This window comes from Eurypyga helias, unplaced genomic scaffold (genome assembly GCF_000690775.1).
Source record: "Eurypyga helias isolate BGI_N326 unplaced genomic scaffold, ASM69077v1 scaffold7423, whole genome shotgun sequence".
Classification (NCBI taxonomy): domain Eukaryota; kingdom Metazoa; phylum Chordata; class Aves; order Eurypygiformes; family Eurypygidae; genus Eurypyga; species Eurypyga helias.
Genome location: NW_010240559.1, coordinates 27,882 through 40,618, shown reverse-complemented (window position 1 = coordinate 40,618; position 12,737 = coordinate 27,882). Strand labels below are relative to the sequence as shown.

Below are 12,737 nucleotides of genomic sequence, written 5' to 3'. Positions count from 1 at the left end.
AGCTGCCTGGCAGGAAAGGACCTGGGTGTATCAGTCAACAGCAGCTGGTGTGTGCCCAGGTGGCCAAGGAGCCAACTGCATCCTGGCCTGCATCAGGGACAGTGTGGCCAGCAGGAGCAGGGCAGGGATCGTCCCCCTGTGCTGGGCACTGGGGAGGCCCCACCTCAAACTGTGGGGAGAGTTTGGGCCCCTCACTGCAAGAAAGACACTGAGGGGCTGGAGAGTGTCCAGACAAGGGAACAGAGCTGGGGGTGTTCAGCCAGGAGAAGAGGAGGCTCAGAGGACCTTACTGCTCCCTACAACCCCTTGAGAGTGCAGAGAGGAGGGAGTTGGTCTCTTCTCCCAAGGGACAAGGGATGGGACAAGAGGAAATGGCCTCAAATTGCACCACGGGAGGTTTAGGTTCGGGCATTGGAACGAGCTGTCCAGGGAGGTTGTGGTGGTTTAAAAGATGTGTAAATGAGGCTGTTGGACTTGGCAGCCTTTGGTTAACAGGTGGACCTGATGATCTTAATAGTGTTTTTCAACCTAAATTATTCTGTGATTCAAAAAAAAAGCAAGGCAAACCAAAAAATGCTGAAGCTTTAAAATGTGGGAATATAAAGTCTAAAAAGGAACATGCAGGTCATCAAACCTAGATTTCCAATTATTTTGTGAGCACTTAATCTAAAACCATTCAAATGTGACTATGTGGATCCAAATTGCTATCCACTTTATAGACCACAACATGCACAACCAAAATTCCTTGACAAACTCACTACACATAATCACGTGCTCTCATGATTATTGTGCAGACAGGACGCCAGAAGAGATCCAAGGTACACATAATGCTTGCAATCCCTGTCCAAAGAAATATTTCTGAGTAACACAACGTGCCCTCTGCACCAGCAGACTGCAGAAGAGCGCCCTCAAATCTAACCTCATGCACTCCAGACGTAGTGACCGGCTTCCACCCTTTCTGCATAAGCAAAGCGTTCCCAGGCACTTGCCAGCACCATGGAAATCATCCCAGCAAGGGTATCACATGGAAGTCAGGGAAATTCCAACAGCTCGGAGTGAAGTTAAAATAAAGGGATAAATGAGAAGGAGGAACAGGAAAAGAGAGAGGCCGAGTTGCACACTCAGGATGTGGGTTAGGAAGGTCCTTGTGTCCTCTGATGAGAGCTAGCAGCATCTCTGCAACTTGCAGATGAATATAATTGGAAACAAATAGGAACAAGGAAGGCAAGATTCCAACTGCTCTGCTTTACTCTTTCTCTAAAGTCTGTTATCCAGCCCAAGAAAACACAGAATTTAATACAAAATACCTTCTACCTTGCCCCAGTGCACCATTTCTTTCCACTCTCTCCACTACCCCCCGTGCTATACTTCTCAAATCGGCCATAATGAGTCCAATAACAACATTCACTCAAACCCAGTCAGTTATTTCCTCCTTCCAGCTGCGTTTCAGTCTCGGCGTAACATCTGTCAATTGAAAAATCTTTGCTAATGGCCATGCTATTTTGTGTGCCAGTCCTTGATGAAAAGATCAAAGACACTAATTTCAAAAGTCATAATTACATATAGCTCTCCAATTTATCAACAATACTTCCACGGACAGCTTGTTAATACCTACTACACGCGGACACAGGCTCTCGTCAGTCTGATGGCTTCTCACAGCCTACAGGAGATGGTTGAGTTGTCTTTTATTAAGATGCTTGGGGTTGGGTTTTTTTTGTGGAGGGATGTTGAGAGGAGGGTAGGAAGGTTGTTTGAGGGGGTTTTGTAATTATACTTCATAAAGACAGTGTTTTTAAAATATGTGCATATAAATCAGTATTATATAAAGACAGAATAGATGAACACGTTTCTACCTTTATGCCAGAGGCATAAAGAGAACGTAAGTCAGAATAGTAAAACTGTTTTACATAATTTGTATATGTATTTAGCTAAGAATTTTCCCTGATAGCCACATAGCTCCACTTGAAATTACTTTCAAACTTCATATCAGTCCTCTTGGGATCTGCAAAGGCAGTCATGAAATTACGACAACGTTAATTATCTGTTAAAATGAAGTGACAGTTAAAAATAATAATAATAAAAGAATTTAAGTGTTTCTCTGCTATGTCTACTCATTTTCTGCTTCTCAAAATGAAAGCGCTCAGTGGCTTGAAAGCAAAGGTTTATTTAAAATGGCTGGGGGGAATAGTTGCTCTCCTCCCTACTTGAATCTAAAACTATGAAGCGGTATTATATTTGTTGATGCTCTCTCCAAATAAACTCACTGGCTTCAAGTCATTTTCCCATCCCTCTTAGAAATAAACTTATCAAGATGGAGGTTGGTATACAAGTTGTCAGTTGAGATGCCAAGTTTTAAAATCAAAGTGAAAAATAATCCCTCAAAAATTGGGGTTATAAAGGTAGGAGTGAAATATAGCCCTGCTTTCTCCAATTTCCACTTCCTGTCTCTACGACTCATCTCCATGTGTACTGAGAACTAGACATAATGGTATTAATGGACAGGCAGACCTGTAACACAAATCTTGGAGAGTAACTTTACCATTGCCAAATACTGTTTTTCCTCCCAGAGAACAATAGGGAAAGTAAAAGCTCGTAAGGTATTTCCAAACTCTCAACCTCCCAAGCAGCATATAGCTGCAAATACGTTTGTGCCTCCTTGGCATTCTGTAGGTAAGATTGGGCACTAAACTTCTATGGTTTTAAAAAGCAAAAGGTACACTGCAATGCCATTCAGCAGGTGACTTATGCTTCCGTAACAGAAGTTCTTTTCAAGAAGTGGCTGTCCGAAGAGGCATCAGCTACACCAGCTCACCTAATCACAGTACTTGTTTTATAGGAAAATCTCTGCTCGAACCCGAAACTCTTCCCCTCGCCTGCAAAGGCAGTCATGACCCAGCCTGACCCTCCTCATTCCCTCTTTCCCCGTGACAGAGCAGTATGATCGCATAATCCTCCAGACATCAGTCATGTTATAGCTGCTGGAGAATAAATTCACTTCTGAGGCTTTTGCTGGGTATGAGATCAGACAAGGGAAACTTCGGCTGTGAGAAGAGGAAAGAAACGTTTCAGGTGGCATGACTACGAAAGGGGGAATAGGACAAAGTCAACCTTAAGGAGGTGATGCCAAAACTTGCCGCTCTCTACAGGCATGTTTCCCAGTCCCAAGGCTGAAGTGGACCTTTAAACACTCAAAGGAAATAGGTTTTGCTTTTCTGTTACTTTTATAAAATCAGTTATACACACCAAACGTGAATATTTACTTTAGGCAAATGAACAGCCCTCACCACTGCCCAGCATTATCTGATTTTACACTCCAGAAGAGCCCACTCTGCCATCTTACCCACTCCCTACTTTAAGCCCTCTCTCTACCAACTGAACATCTTCAGATACAGAAGTAAAGTCTTGTCACATTCAGAGACAGAAGGTCCTTACCAGATGTCACATCAGCCTCTTTTTCCAGTTCATATGCAATTTATGGCATCTTCCAAAGTCCTGTTTATCACTATAAAACATCCAAGTTTTGCTCTCTCAAATCAATAACCATTTTTTTCTGATATACTGAATGTCACACTAGAAAAAGGTTAAGCTTCCCAGCATTTGTGTAAGACAAGTCAAACTGTATAAAGCCGTATGAAAAGAGGGAATAGTTGTCCATAGGCTACATAAAGTTCTGCTGTCAGTACTGCCATGTTTACTTTACCTTTTCACACCTGAGTAACTTCCCTATGAACACATCCCCAAGAACGAGAATGGTAATGGAGAAACTTCCCAATAAACCAGTTTCAATTATATTTTTAAACAGTGTTTCAATCTCTCTGCATAAAAACCTTGTTAGAGAAAGGAAAAACAGACGAGGCAAGCTTTGGTGCATGTTGCAATCCTAAATGTGATTATCAACTGGGCAATACAGAATCACAGAATGGTTTGGGTTGGAAGGGGCCTTAAAGACCACCTAGTTCCAACTCCCTGCCATGGGCAGGGACACCTTCCATAGACCAGGTTGCTCCAAGCCTCATCCAGCCTGGCCTTGGACACTTCCAGGGATGGGGCATCCACAGCTTCTCTGGGAACCTTTCCCAGTGCCTCCCCACCCTCTCCAGGAAGAATTTCTTCCTGATATCTAATCTAAACCTCCCTGTTTTCAATTTGTACCCGTTACCCCTTGTCCTGTCACTACAGGCCCTTGTAAAAACCCCCCCCCAGCTTCCTTGTAGCCCCTTCAGGTACTGGAAGGGGCAATAAGGTCTCCCCGGAGCCTTCTCTTCTCCAGGCGGAACAAGCCCAACTCTCTCAGCCTGTCCCCATGGCAGAGGGGCTCCAGCCCTCGGAGCATCTCTGGGGCCTCCTCTGGACTCGCTCCAAGTGGTCAATATCCTTCTGATATTGAGGGCTCCACAGCTGGACGCAGCACTCCAGGTGGGGTCTCACCAGAGCAGAGTACAGGGGCAGAATCCCCTCCCTCGACCTGCTGGCCACACTTCTCTGGATACAGCCCAGGATACGGTTGGCCTTCTGGGCTGCCAGCACACACTGCCGGCTCATGTTCAGCTTTTCCTCTCCCAGTACCCCCAAGTCCTTCTAAGATCTTTAGCTGTCTCTTAAAAACAGTATGGTCGCTCATGCCAGAAGCTATGATGCCCTTATTCTTCACCTATCATAGGTCAAAATAAACACTTTTACTGCTTTGTGGAAGTATTTCCAGCTTTCAATCCTACTGTCAGAAGTGGGGAAGACAGAATTTTCCTGACTGTTATCACACTTCAAACTAAACGCTATCAAGAAGTCTCAGTGCCAGAACACTACATTACAACTATATTCAAACAAAGTAGATTTTTGTCCCCCATCAGAAAAGGACTGCAAGAAAAAGCCAGCCTCAAAATCTGACATAGCTAATTACCTGGGAGAATAGAAACATTTAGGAAAAAATAAATCTACTTCAAACAAGTTCTCACCTATTCAGTGCACCACCCATATGAACGGAAGACACATTAAAAAGCTTTTCATAAATTCACATTAGTAAAATATAGAATAAGTATTGTAAATAAATAATTTTCTTGACTGAGAGTGGGTAGAGGGTGGCCTTGAGGACAAGGATGTGGGGCTGTTGGTTGACCAGAAGCTCAGCATGAGCTGGGTGTGTGCGGTGGCTGCCCAGAAAGTCAACCAGATCCTGCGCTGGATCCAGAGCAGCGTGGCCAGCAAATCGAGGGAGGGGATTCTGCCCCTCTGCTCCACTCTGGGGAGATCTCCCCTGCAGTTTTGCATCCAGCTCTGGGACATGGAGCTGTTGGAGCGAGTCCAGAGGAGGCCCTGGAGATGGTCCGAAGGCTGGAGTCCCTCTGTTCTGGGGACAGGCTGAGAGAGTTGGGCTTGTTCAGTCTGGAGAAGAGAAGGCTCTGGGGAGACCTTAGACCCCCTTCCAGTACTTGAAGGGGGGCTACAAGAAAGCTGGAGGGGGGGCCTTTTTACAAAGGCAGGGAGTGACAGGACAAAGGGTAATGGATTTAAACAAAAAGAGGAGATTGAACATCAGGAAGAAATTCTTCCCGGAAAGGGTGGTGAGGCACTGGAACACGTTGCCCAGAGAAGCTGCGGATGCCCCATCCCTGGGAGTGTTCAAGCCCAGGCTGGATGAGGCTTGGAGCAACCTGGGCTATGGAAGGTGTCCCTGCCCATGGCAGGGGGTTGGAACTAGATGGGCTTTAAGGTCCCTTCTAACCCAAACAACCATTCTATGACAATGATTTTTTTTTAATGTTCTCCAGACCTTTGCCAGTAAACCAGGATAAACATGTAATTAAAGCAGAAATCAATAATAAGCTTTAAAATACAGAGTAGCACAAAAAGGTCAAGCCCCAGTATTGATTTTAATATAACGTTTGGTGTGTAGTTTCCCAAAGGGTTCTTCTCTAATATTGTGCTTCATTATTCTTTCACTTCACTCTTTTGTTGGTGAATTTGTTGTTCTCTTCTGCAAAAACTGCCTACTCCAAGAAGTTTCCTAAGAGCTTGTCATATATGCAATGTACTGCTGAGACATGACAAAACAACGTTGGGGGGAAGCACTCAGACTCATCAGAATATCAATTAAACCGTAAAGTGAATTATGGTTATATAGGGACCCTACCCTGAGTACAACAACAAAAAAAGCCACATAAAAACCTAAAGGCTGCAATCTAATAACCTACCACTGAGAGCCACCTTCATGCACCAGTGTGTACATATTTTTAAAAGCTGATTTAGAGCTTAGAAAGATTTTCTTTAAACAGATGATGATGTTTAGAAATACAGAGGTTGCAATAAGTTATCCAGCTAATGACAGATAAAATGCCACACCATATGGAGCCCAGCTAGCCAAGTAGAACAGACTCCAGCAAATCATTACCAGGGCATGTTGGAAAATCTATCATCTGTATTACTTAGGAAAGGCATTTTTCCATGTAGCTTTCAAGACAAAAGTTATCAAAGTTGTCCGAGGTGAGTAGATAGTCAAAACACTTCCTCCTGAGGGGAAGGATTCAAGAAGTTTCATATTCTGTATCATTTCATGTCATGGCAAATAACTACTTTCATGAAATCCACGAGCCCTTCCATTATGACACTGGAAATGAAGTTAAGAGAGAGAAACTACATCAACAGTTATCATTTATTACCTGTCACTACCCTGAAACCGAAGTTCTTGTGCCCATTCCCTTGTTTTTTAGAGTCTTTTCTTAGAGAGTTGTGAAACAGCGGTTTTGGCACCTATTTCACATGGCGCAAAAGCCTGCTCCTTCAGTAGGTTTGAAGGGACATACATACCAGAGACGTAACAAAAATCATATTCAGAAAGTCTTTCAAAGATGCTAAAAGCAGTGAAATGTGCATGGCTTGCTGAACTACTACGGTACACACTCGCAGTCAGGGAAATCAGCACTCCCGGCCACCTTGGTGTCACCCCCAAACTGATCAGGGGTGTACTCAGCCCCCTCGCCCAGGTCATGGACAAAGACACTAAACACAACTGGCCCCAGCACTGAGCCCTGGGCAACCAACTCCACTGGTGACCAGGTGCTGACTGGATTTAACTCCATTCCTCACAGATCTTTGGGCCTGGCCATCCAGTCACTTTTTTACTCAGTGAAGAGTGTGCCTGTCTGAGCCATGAGCAGCCAGTTTCTCCAGGGGAATGCTGTGGGAAACGGTGTCGAAGCCTGTACCAAAGTCCAGGTAGTCAACACCCACAGCCCTTCCCTTGCCCACTAAGCAGGTCACCTTGTCACAGAAGATAAGTGTTCATCAGGCAGGACCTGCCTTTCATAAACCCATATTGACTGGGCCTGATCCCCTGGCTGTCCTCTACTTGCCACGTGATTGCAGTCCAGATGTTCTGCTCCAGAAGAATATGAAAGACCAGTGAGCATACCATTTTGGACACATGTTCTAAGGCTGTGTCTCAATCACGACTTCATACATAACTGTTCCAAGTCACCTCAAACGAAAGCTATGGAATTTATGTATTATTAGTGCACTGCCAGCATTAAAGTACAATTTGAAGAGTCGGTCTTGAGCTCTAATCCCAGAAATAAGCACTGCTCTTAACTTTATATGGTAAGAGTAGTCCATCTGTACTGCGTATCCACGTGTGAATAAATAAATCATATAGCAAGTTAATTTTAAAGTTTTCTTCACAGTCTGAAATGAGTAAAATACATCTCGCAATCAGATCAAAACGTGGTCATACACTGCATACAGAAACAGCACTGAAATTAGCTATTAGACAGTTGGAATCAGGCACAACAAACAGTTGCAAGTTTCAGTTATTACTGTTCAAATGGTGTTTCACTTATAGATTGGAAAAAACACAGTGCTTTTGAGAATGCAATGAAAATGTACACGTGCAAAATAGACCATCTATGATATGAAATCTCATTAAATGAATGCAGAAATAAGATCTTTAATGTCATGTCACATACCCCCAGCATGTGCCATAAAAGATGGTCAAACAGGAAAAGTAGTGGGCTTTTGAATTAAATTGTTCACTTGAATCAAGAGATCAGACTGTAGATCAGAAGTTAAATTACAACACCAGTTAAATTCACTAATGACAGGCTTATACCCCCACCATATCTCTTCCATTTACAAGTCCAGCACTTTGGCTTGTTTTTCCTAGATAAAAGTTGCAAATCTTATAGAATCATAGAATGGTTAGGGTTGGAAGGGACCTCAAAGATCATCTAGTTCCAACCCCCCTGGGGTAAGATTATACTCATTTCCCTATCAAAGGGCCTGGCATGGGAGCCAAGACAGCCAGTGAGAGCACGTTTCTACTCACAGGAGACTAAAGACACCATCGCACTTCAGTCCACCTGGCTTTCAACAGCACCTGTGCCTTTGTAGACGGCATCCCTCCATCCAAGTTACAAAACCTGCCTTACACTATTCTAAGTTTTAAGCACAGTGTAGCTAGGAAGTCAGGGTTAGTTCTGTTTTCCAACACCACACCAGTGTGCTTACATGTTTATTACAAATAACTACAGCCCAGAGTAATCTTTCCATGTTTATAGAACGCTCAGAACTGGACAGAGAGGCAAGACAAAATACTTTATCTGAACAATGTGCTTCTAGCTCTTAAGTAGGTACTTCAAAATTGAAGTCCAGTAATTATACCAACCAATTACACCGACGCTGTGATTGCATGAATGTCCAGAAGACTGGCACAGGCGGTTCTACAGAAGACTACATTGTGGGGTTTTTTTGGCCTGAAAGTATGGAGCCTGAACTGAAAAAGAACATTGCACAAACGTTTCTCATGCCCCTGCATTGTGGGGAGATTGCTTTCTGAACTAGAATAAAACAGGAGGGGTAGGATTGCTGAATCTGAGCAACACATATCTATTCTTAAAGCAATCAACAGCACAGAATTCACTTTGTTCTCGAAATAATATCATCTGGAGAACAGGTCCATATTTGCTACGGTGCTCCTTGAGTGTTTCTAAAACACAATTCAGCCCAGAAAGACCTCAAGTAATAGCTAAGTAAGCATCTGCATCTTTTAAAGTTGTTTCACCCAACATGAAAAGAGCTTCTACAATCCAGTTGAAATATATTTTTATAATGTGTAGAAAGCATAATAAGAAATCTGCGCTTATTACTAAAAAAATTAAACTGGAAAAGGATTAAAGCTGCTAACAAGACTTGATATTTGTCATTTTATTTTTATAGTTCCCATTTCAAAAGCACAGACCCTTCAACCTAATTTTAAGACAACAAAAAGATAATAAGGATCCTTTTAATATGTAATATCTTCCTCACTAATTCTTAGTCAAATAAAGGGAAGGCTTCCAGCATTATTCCCTAGAAAATATACAATCAGGTATAGGACAAGCCAATCTGCTCCCTACCTTTTACAGATCAATGCACAACCCATGGAAACCGAATGATGAAATACTTAATGAAAATCACGAAAAAGTGTCCAATGACAAAATACTGAAGTTACAAACCAAACATTTCCATACTGTAATCACGTTTAGCTGAACTCCTGAGCAGTCAACATTAAGCTCAAACGTAACACAAGTTTCCCTGTCAAACCCCAGTTCAAAACAGGAGAGATTTCACCATAATATATTGATTTCCTTTAGTGCTGAGTCAAAAAAAAAAGCCTTTTTCTTCCCCTGGAACATTTATATAGTCCTATCTAATTATATACTCCATCAACCTAACTCAATTAAATAACAATATAATAATGTGCAGGAAACAACTGATATATATGCAGACAGTTTAAGTAGTACCAATTACATTCTAATTTTTTTAATCCATCATAATGAGCCTTTCTTCCCATTTTCAGATTGCAGGACAACGCGTAGATTATTATTTATATTCAGTGTGTCATATTATCTATTTAGGAAAAAAATCACTGAAAGTACAAATTAACACACAAGTCCACCAAGTTCACCATACAGCCAAACTCGATTTCAAATACCAACAGGAATTTTCTAAATTGTTAATAATCCCACAGGACCACAGTAAACATTGCAGAGCGTATTTTTCTATTGCTGCATCCAAAATCCGCCGCTGCATTCCATACAACTCTACCCAGTCTTTCAGAGTCACCAGTGCCTCTGCGAGGAGGTGCGTGAGACAGTCATGTTTCAATACCCACAAAGGATATCAAAAGGGTTTTCTACAAGTAAACTGTTTTAATACACTACTTTGTATCTTCAAAGCACTGCGCTGTACCAACTATGAAAGCAATTCTGAACATACTACAGCTCACAGAAATATTTACAACTGACAGAAATAGCAAGAATTACCATTTCTACTGCTGTTAAAATTTACCTTCTGATCAAACAGAGGGGTTACAAGTAACCCACCTCTGCAATGCTCTCAAGCTATTTCTATCTCTGCACCACAAAGTGAGCGTTTGGACCCATGAGAAATCAAGACAGATTGAGCTCAAAAGACTGCAAGAAAAAGTCAAGCTTATGAGGTCGAAGGGAATTTAGATCAACATTTTATATCAGCTCTTACAAGGAAATAGCAGTTAATTTGTTGTTGTTCTACCATGTACTTAATATAAAAATCTGCTCTGTCACCTAAAGGTCTTACCTACCATTTTGCCTTGGGGCACTAAATTCAACTGTTCATAGTAAGTAGATAAATTACAGTAATAAAAGCATTAAGTACATGTTTGTTTTAAATAGTTATTAACAAACCAACCTTCTCTTTTGAGCTTCAGAGTCTCTCCTGGCTCGTTCTAATGCCAGTTCTTCAGCTATTCTTTTCTTTAGTTCTTCATCATTAACTACAATTAAAGGAAAACAAAATTAAATGTTAACAGAACACAACATATTCCTAATTACAGAGCCAACTGCACAATGCAGTGCTCTAGTTGATTTGTTTTCTTTTTTCTATAAAGCAGTTGGAGTGTTTTCTTGTGGGTTAACCATGTTTCAAATTTTAGCACAGAACACTAGAGCGCCTTTAAAAATTAGTCTTATTAAACAACTTTGCAATTAGTGGAATCTTTTGAAAATTAAAACACATACAGTATATGATAAATGCATTTTTCTAAAGGAATATGCCTTTATAAAGTAAAATGAGGAGGGGAAAGCAGGGGGAAATGGGACTGACACCTAAATAGTAAAGTCATAAAACGCTGGGGTTTATTCATATGGGACCAAGGGTAACCTCCTCCCCCATAATGAATCAAGCATTTTCAGATGCATAGTTCACCCAACAAAGCATTTACAACATCCTAAATATCAATTCTTCTATAGATTTTACCATTAGAAAGATTTTGCCTCAACTTCTCCCTATTTTGTTTAAACAAGCAGATGTGAAAATAATATTTTCTTCATTGAGGTTAAATCAGATGAATTATTTGCAAGCCTGGTTATGAACTAAAAAGCAGGGAGACACTTTCTTCAAGCCTATGAATAAACTTTTCCACAAAGAAGTAGAAAAGTATGAGAGCCATTAATCTTACAAGCTTAAAAGACAGCTATAAGACTACCAAACTCCCTTCAATAATGTTTTGAACACAAAACAGGCCCATTCCCAACTCTTTGATATTCAAGGGCTCATGCAAGCTACTGCACCGATACGGCTCAGTATTAACTATCTTCCCAGCTATATGCGACTGCCTATTTGTGAACAATCTGACCCAAGGCAATCAGGAGTAGTTTGCTGTTTCCTTTAATACAAGTTGTGGCAATAAAACATTTCGATGGGCTTCCAGGAGAAATCACACTAGGTTGTTTCATCGAAAAAGAAAACTTTGGAGATAGTTTTGTTTGCATTATCTCTATCTTCATACAGCTTGACACATACAGAGCAGGACTTAAGAAAGAAAAAAAAAAATTAAGATACCCAGTCACCTAGTACGAAAAAGCCACACTTTCCATTTGGGAAAAATGTACATTTCCCATGGAAAATTACATTTTCCATTTGGGAAAATCTAATAGCTTGGTAACCAGAAGTTATACTGATTTCAGTAGGACAGCTGTTAACTTTTTATAAAATGTTGATTTATGGCAGTCAGTAAGAGTGCTTTTTCCTAGAGAAGGAAAAGGAAACTACTATAAAGTACAACTCTAAAAAAAGAGATTAAAAATCAGACCATTATATCCAGGGTTATTCCAACATAAACCTTAATCTTGACCTGCTTGTCCGGAGTAAAGGTATACCTACACTAGCTGTACTTCGGTAACTGTACAACACTCTTGTTCCAGTACAGGCATGCAGATAACTAACTCATATATATGAAGCATCTGGCTCAGATTCCACTCTGTGGAACCCAGAGCTAAAAGACATATAATCTCACTCTGATATGCCTATCATTTGAGCATAATATAGATGTTAAATTCAAGAAGGTGATACAGCCCTGCTCATCTGCCCTCAGAAGCAGTAAGAAAACCAATTGCTTAGGGAGCTAAAAACCAGAGAACTACATTTTCAGGTGACAGAAGACACAAAGCTAAAGAAAATGTGCCTTAGAGAGTACCTAGGGATTAGGAAACAAAACTGGAACAGCCTCCAATTCTAGTGCCCCCTTTGTGGAACCAGGTATTGGGTGGGTGGTTTTGCTTTTGTTTTGGTTTTTTTACACTTGGCAGGAATCAGATTTAAAAAAAATAGAGACACACACAGACAAAAAAAGTCAGTGACAAATAGCCTTGGATCTCAGTGACCTCATCACCGGGAGTTAGCTTTATCCACAAATACCATCCAGCATCATTAGCCCACGGTCTCATTAT

General features: G+C 41.3%; 1 protein-coding gene across 1 annotated transcript in view; it reads right to left on the bottom strand.

Annotated features, from left to right (window-relative positions):
- The window catches only part of LOC104507254 (MICOS complex subunit MIC19-like), a gene marked incomplete at both ends in the record, with an annotated part of 51,603 nt that overhangs the window by 12,911 nt on the left and 25,955 nt on the right, over window positions 1-12,737 (bottom strand). Inside the window, one exon of the mRNA XM_010148477.1 lies at window positions 10,699-10,783. Within this exon, the coding sequence (XP_010146779.1) occupies window positions 10,699-10,783 (85 nt within the window). The remainder of the gene's footprint in view (window positions 1-10,698; window positions 10,784-12,737) is intronic.